General features: G+C 41.9%; 1 protein-coding gene across 1 annotated transcript; it reads left to right on the top strand.

The window, feature by feature from the left end:
* The first annotated feature begins 5,037 nt into the window (after window positions 1–5,037).
* Window positions 5,038–7,174, top strand: LOC120629578 (actin-5C). The gene is made up of 2 exons (XM_039898547.1): window positions 5,038–5,171; window positions 5,707–7,174. Exon 2 carries the CDS (start codon window positions 5,718–5,720, stop codon window positions 6,846–6,848), a length of 1,131 nt encoding a protein of 376 aa, XP_039754481.1. The 5' UTR covers window positions 5,038–5,171; window positions 5,707–5,717; the 3' UTR covers window positions 6,849–7,174.
* Window positions 7,175–7,639: the final 465 nt, after the last annotated feature.

Below are 7,639 nucleotides of genomic sequence, written 5' to 3'. Positions count from 1 at the left end.
ACAAGGTTTCTGTATGTACTTCATTCTATGGAATAGTGTCTTAGTTTTTTAGAAAAATATTGATCCTTAGTCAATATGGAATAAAAAACTTTCTGTCCTAGGTATAAGGCTTTTTGAAATAAAACTTATCTAGGTTAGTGTGTAATTTAAAAAAAATAACTAGGTACGCTTGGTAAGCAAAACCACTAGCACTCATATGCTTACAATAGTGAAGTCGTTTTAGAGTATCGAAACACTGTAACGACAAAGCAAAATAAACCTAATCTTACTTGATTTAAGGTAGCATATTGTGTAACCATGTTTTAAATATTACCAAACTGCTGTAGAAGTGTGAACGAATTTGAGATCTGTAAGTCAGACCTTCGATTCAGCCCACACATGTTATAGATAGGTACCTACTTAGAGAACAGTAGGTATGTCTAGGTATAATAGGTACCGCTATAACCGAGGTTCATCCAGCTCAAATGGTTTACTCGCATTGAAAGCGGCCCAATGACGGGCGTCGACTAATTCAAAGACTCGGCATTCGGGGGCTTCAGATAGCCAAATTCTATTCCAATTTTTTTTTTCATAATTGTAAGTAAGACTTACCTATCTACTACCGTAAAATAGTACAACAAATGTGGTATGCACAAAACAATCAAATAAATTTACCTTTTTGTTTCTCAAAGTAAAGTGGGTGTTAAATATTTCAAAAATTTTAACGGACGAAATCGCATAATTCAAAATTGTAGCTATGTAATAGATTGACCCCTATGTTTCCTGCAGGCATGGTAGGTATCATGACACTGAATGCGCATGTACTGTTCGTACCTATCGTAATTTAGGGTCTTTTCGCCATTTCGCGTCCGACGCCCAATTCGCGTCCAAACGACAGTACACTGTTTTACAACAGTGAAAAATAACAATACCGACACACCAATCTAAACAAGAGCGCTTCTATTGATGTTCGGACCTATGACAGGTACTCACACACAAAAATCTGTGCGTGCAACCCAAATTTAATGAAAAATAAACTAATCTTGCGTGTGCAACCAACAAGTGCTGACGCGCGAATGTGTTGTAAAAAAAATAGTGAGCAGCTGTACTTTTCACGGTAAGTATTTAAGGTGTTTATGTGAAATTTAGAATACTTTGTTATCCCTAGACCTTAATTTTGAACCACACTATAGGAATAACGATGTTTGTGCTTATATTTTTCTACTGACAGCTTTATATAAGGTGGACGCGAACTGGTACATAAAATTTATAAAAAAATCACTTTGCGTCCACTGTGGACGCAGATTACTCTAACTATTTCTCAGTCAGATGTTTAATTAAATACGATTACATGGGAAAAACAATATAAACTTCCTATCAATTTTAACAACATTAACATGCATAATATGATGGCCGATTTGCGTCCATGTTATTAGAAATATAAAAAAAGATAATGAATGTCAAAAATCAGACTTGGACGCATAGTTTTCCTACATTAGAAACCCTATAACATTTTGCGTCCATCTTTTTATCACACGAAAATAATAGAATAAAATTTATATAATTTTATTTAAATATACTCTTTATAACCTACCTAACCTAAAAATATAGAATTATTATACGAAAATTATTTTATGTATTTGTCAACATTTGAATTTTGATCCATTTTTAGGGTTCCTTACCCAAAGGGTAAAAACAGGAACCTAGTACTAAGACTTCGCTGTTCGTCTGTCACCAGGCTGTAGCTCATTAATCGTGATAGTAAGACAGTTGAAATTTTCATGGATGATGTATTTCTATTGCCGCTATAACAATAAATATTAAAAAATAGAATAAAACACGGAACGCGCGAGTCTGATTCGCACTTGGCCAATTTTAAAGGCTTTGTACCGAAATGGTAAAATAGAATCCTATAAAGCCATCGACATGATATTCGAAATAATAGTGAATCTATTAATGGAGTTAGTTGGAGGAGAAAAAAAATATCCTGAAGTGCAATTTATGTTTACTTTTATGATATCAGCAATTATTCAATAAATGTTTTGATTAAAATCACAAGCTTCCCTTTTTATTTCCTATTTCCTTTCCTAATTATTTCTAAACAGATGGACGCCAATTGGTCCACAGGCGGACGCAATCTGGATTTTGTGGACGCAAAATGGGAAAATCGCCTGTTTCAGCTATTTGTACCTGTGTAGAATAAAACATCAGATGCGTTGTCCAAAACTGTGCATTAAACTTGTCAAGACTATATAGGGACTACATTACAACCATATTTGATTAAAAACTACCGCACGGATATTTTTTTTTTCACGTTCAAACCTAACAACTCCACTAAGTGGACGCAAACAGGCGAAATGACCCTATAGTCCGGACGGGACTAGACGCATTGATCGATTGATAGGTGACTAGGTACCTCTCTACTATTTTTTTTTAAATATCTAATGTGAGTTAAATGGAATGTGGGCTTTTTTTTTGGAACAAAGTGAGTTTGAAACCCTCGTACCTAGCTATGAAAATTAAGTTCAAAATTATGGAACGTAATCACAAGATTTTAGGTAGACACTGCAATAAGCGTTGTAACGTACACTGTTCCCGTATTTTTAAGTTATAATTATCTGTTTACTGGGTAAAGCTTCGGCAGGGTGATTACGTATATCGCGTCAATTATGTTTATTTATTGTATCGAAAAGTGACGTTTGACAGCAGTGATTGCAAGATTTACGCCTGTCGCAAGCCTGTCGCGAGATACGTAATCACCCCGCCGATTCTCTTTCTTTCAGGGGGACCCAGTTCAAACACCCGCTATCTTTTCGGAGTTATGTGCGTTTTCAATTTAAGCTATTAAAATATTACTTCCATAACGTTCTCAATGGCGTGTAAAGTCTACCAATCCGCTTTGGCCAGCGCGGTGGATTACAGCCTAAACCTAATCATTCTGAGAGAACACCCTGTAGTGGGTCGGTAATGCGTTGATAACCACGATGAGGGTGATTATCTCCTAAACTACACGATCAAATGAAATGCCGTTTATCAACATAAGTTTGTCTTTATACCTAACAATGAATTATGAATGACTTGTTTATTTGTTTTTAATAAGGATTTAGAATATCTAAACAAAAAAAATAATCTTTAACCAACCAAAACAACATTCAACCTTATAATATTAAAGTATAGATTCCTTTTTACTGCTACTTTTAGATAAGGTATTGTATGCAGGTAGGTATACAACAAACGCTCACAACGAGATTTTTAAGAAAGCTCATAGCCAATAAGCCACTAAAGCTACTAAAAATGACAATAGCTAGCAGACGAGATCCGTAGAAGAGATACTACCTACTAGCGCAACGAATTCCATAGTTTAAGTGGAAACAGACGGGGCATACGGAGGATCGATAAACATTAGGTTCCCAGGCTGGAATGGGTATTCCGCATTTGAAAATGCAGCTAGGTATGATACACTCGTGACTATAGCGACATCAAACAGGCCAAGAAGATCTGCTTGACACAAGACTGTTGAGTGTGGATTGTAGAAATCTTTAGAATTAACATTACGTTCAGCTGTACATCGGTTGGAAGGAAGACGCCAACAATTTATTAGTAAATAGGTGCCTATAACTATAAATAACGGTATACATATACTATTTTTTGTAGCATCTGAATTCTGTATTAGATATACATATATTTGACAAAGTATGGATTGCATATAAAAAAGAAATGCATATAATGTTGTGCTGTAGTGAAGCTCAAGTATGTGGGAACAGTCACGTGATTACAATCATTTGAGATAAGGCACGCGTCGAGACGGTAACCTGAATGAAATAAATACGCCTTCGAGTTTTAACTTCGTCTACGCTCTGCAGAACCCTCCGTAACTTTGCCAGTTTACATCCACAAAGCAGACGTTGATATTGAATTTGAATGAATCGTTGTTACTAGACACACACACATTGAAATATGATTAATGTGTGCGGTAGCCCGTTGTGTACGAACAGAGACCGTTGCAAGCCTACACCAATCACAATCCTGTGCCTATATACGGTAAACCGCCGGTTTTGTAGCGAGGACGAAAGATAATAAATAATAATTCTTATACCGAGGAGGTCTTCAAATCAAATGAGTTCAGAAAAAGAAAAAAATCCATTTCTTTTTATGAAAAATTCTTAACATTTAATGTCAGAACGTCTATTGATTTAGGTTTTTGAGAGGCTCGGATGTAAAAAATTAAAAAAATTTACAAATTTGGTTAGGTTTAGAGAGATTTCGCCGAGTGCGTAAATAAGTATCGCTAGCAAACGCGACACATTTGCCATTCAAGCAAATCGACCTCCGTGTGCGAGCGAGCGACAAACGACCGGCGTTCTCACGAATTGCCTATTGTGTTCAGTTTTTGTCCGACCATACAACCTTCAGGTGAGATGATCAATTACAATAAATATTGTCATTTGGGTAAAGCTCTATGACCTTAAAAATAGTACTATAATATCTAGGTACCATATTTTCTGCGCTTAATTGAAATTATCCTGGCCCACGAAAAAACCGGAAAGTTAACTTTAAACTGTGTGCACTGTGTATCTGTAATGGTACCTATTGTAATCATTATTTTATGCAGACATGCAAGTGCAATATAATTTACCATGAATCATTAAGTTGCATGGCGCTTGGCTCGCGAATACTACATCTGTGCGTGTTGGAACGATGCCAATATTGATTAATATTTTTATTTACTTTCGCCTACTGTACAGAGTACTTGCTTATTGATTGTTAGGACGCAAGTTTATGGTATACTAAATTAATTCTAATGAGACTGAGTTTGTACTCCGGCCGTGTACCGTCTCGGGGCCCAAAGGCCAATGTGAGATGTCGTTATCACCCGGTGCGCTATCAAGCCGGGCCGCAAGTACGCGGCGACGGGCGACGCTGCGGGGCAGGGGGGGGGTGCGCGCAAGCTCCATGCAGCGCAATACCATATATGGTAACGAAAACTCAGGACTTCTGCGATTGGTTGAGAGCTCACCGTGGCCGCGGGCTCGCGGGTAGGGGGGCCCCGATAACCAGCCTCATTTATATACTCCGGGTCCCTCGTCCGCCAACATTCCACGAAGTGAGCTCGAGTTGAGGCGTTGTACAGCACAAACAAGGCTGTGCAATAGCGATATTAATTTATTTATTATTAGGACTATTTAATTAAAGTAAGTTTATGACGTGTGCATCTTTTTGTGATTCGTGCCTTCTTGTAGTGTTTTGTGAGGATAATTAAGTGTAATTAGTGAGTGCGGTCAGTGACACGGGAGTCGGGCCAGGCGCCGCGTGACGCCGGTCTGGATACCGGGAACGCCGGTTGCGGTAGGGCGTGGTCGAGATATTCGCTAATTACGAGTATTTGTAATAGAGTTGCAGTGCTTCAATATAATAACTTAAAAGAAAGTAACTCGCCAGTGTATCTCGCGCTCGACTTTTACCTACCGCTGCCCGCCCGTCTCCGTGTCGCCTCACGCGACACGCCACGTCCCTAGTAGCTTCTCGACAGACAAAGCCTTATATGGCCCGCCACTCCATCGCCCACTTAGTGCGGCGTGGGTGATCTCAACTCTTAAGCTATTTATGGTCCCTAGTATTGATTTTAGTGATGACTAGCTCCTTTGTAATGAAAGTTAATCGAACGGTCCATTTGTACGTATTTATTTAAGTATCTTGTGTCTTATAGGAAGTTTTTTGCCTTTCCAGACTAAATCACAATGTGCGACGAAGAAGTAGCCGCGCTGGTAGTGGACAACGGGTCCGGCATGTGCAAGGCCGGCTTCGCGGGCGACGACGCGCCGCGTGCCGTGTTCCCGTCCATCGTGGGCCGGCCGCGCCACCAGGGCGTGATGGTGGGCATGGGCCAGAAGGACTCTTACGTGGGTGACGAGGCACAGAGCAAGCGAGGTATCCTCACGCTCAAGTACCCCATCGAGCACGGCATCGTCACCAACTGGGACGACATGGAGAAGATCTGGCACCACACCTTCTACAACGAGCTGCGCGTGGCGCCCGAGGAGCACCCCGTGCTGCTCACCGAGGCACCGCTCAACCCCAAGGCCAACCGCGAGAAGATGACGCAGATCATGTTCGAGACGTTCAACACGCCCGCCATGTACGTGGCCATCCAGGCCGTGCTGTCGCTGTACGCGTCCGGGCGCACCACCGGTATCGTGCTGGACTCCGGCGACGGCGTCTCGCACACCGTGCCCATCTACGAGGGCTACGCGCTGCCGCACGCCATCCTACGTCTGGATCTGGCGGGCCGTGACCTCACGGACTACCTCATGAAGATCCTTACGGAGCGCGGTTACTCGTTCACGACCACGGCCGAGCGTGAGATCGTACGTGACATCAAGGAGAAGCTGTGCTATGTGGCGCTGGACTTCGAGCAGGAGATGGCCACGGCCGCCTCCAGCAGCTCGCTCGAGAAGTCGTACGAACTACCCGATGGCCAGGTCATCACCATCGGCAACGAGCGCTTCCGCTGCCCCGAGGCGTTGTTCCAACCCTCGTTTCTGGGTATGGAAGCCTGTGGCATCCACGAGACCACCTACAACAGCATCATGAAGTGCGATGTTGACATCCGTAAGGACTTGTACGCCAACACAGTATTGTCCGGAGGTACTACGATGTACCCTGGAATCGCCGACCGTATGCAGAAAGAAATCACAGCCTTAGCTCCCTCAACAATGAAAATTAAAATTATCGCTCCCCCGGAGAGGAAGTACTCCGTATGGATCGGAGGCTCCATCCTCGCGTCCCTATCGACCTTCCAACAGATGTGGATCTCGAAACAGGAATACGACGAGTCCGGCCCCTCGATCGTGCACAGGAAGTGCTTCTAAGCGCACGCTGCCCTCGCCGCCACGGAAGCGGGCCGCGGCCCGGCCGCCCCGCGGTCGGCTGCTCAACTCAGGCTTGTAATCTCCGTTAATTTAATTGTACGTAAGATATTATATGTAATTAAATCGTAATAGTGACGGCAGGACGGAGCGCGGCGCCGCGGGCGCGCCTCGACCGCCGGCCTCGGTACTGCACTCGCCAAAGGATCTTTTTGTAATCTCATGAATGATGATTGTATGTGCTGAAACGGATAAGACTACTTTCTTACTAGGTCATTTATAAATTATAAAATATAATAAAAAATAAGAAAAAAAATCTGAAAAATTAACCTGTCTTTCTTTTCACTGCCCTTTACTTAAAATCATAACCTATTCGATGATTTTGTTATTGCAAGAGCAATGCTCGGCATTGACCCATGTACCGAAATAGATCGGTACGGGAGGCAGCGGGTTCCTAAAATAGCCACGGCGCCACACTGCTTACATTTTGCCATATGTACCTACTAGTCGTCTCGATAATGCTTTGTAGGGCTTCCATCTAATTCCAAGACTAAGTAGACACTTAGGTAGGAGAAAAAAAACAATTTTAGGGTTGATTCTAAATACGGAATTTCTTATAGAACCAGATTTCAAGGCGCTATATAATAATATGTGGGTAAGCCTGCCTACTGTTAAATAGGTGAACCGCAGTGCAAAAATACGTGAGTATTGCACGCAGCATCGAGTAGGTAGGTACCTACGTTACAGTTTAGGGCAATAATATAAATTGACTAACAACGTATTAAGTACCTACC

Source organism: Pararge aegeria, chromosome 14, assembly GCF_905163445.1.
Source record: "Pararge aegeria chromosome 14, ilParAegt1.1, whole genome shotgun sequence".
Lineage (NCBI taxonomy): Eukaryota > Metazoa > Arthropoda > Insecta > Lepidoptera > Nymphalidae > Pararge > Pararge aegeria.
This window is presented reverse-complemented; position numbering and strand designations above follow the sequence as displayed.

Excerpts from the sequence above, each read along its gene's own strand:
- LOC120629578 (XM_039898547.1), top strand. The coding sequence starts at position 5,718 with ATGTGCGACGAAGAAGTAGCCGCGCTGGTAGTGGACAACGGGTCCGGC.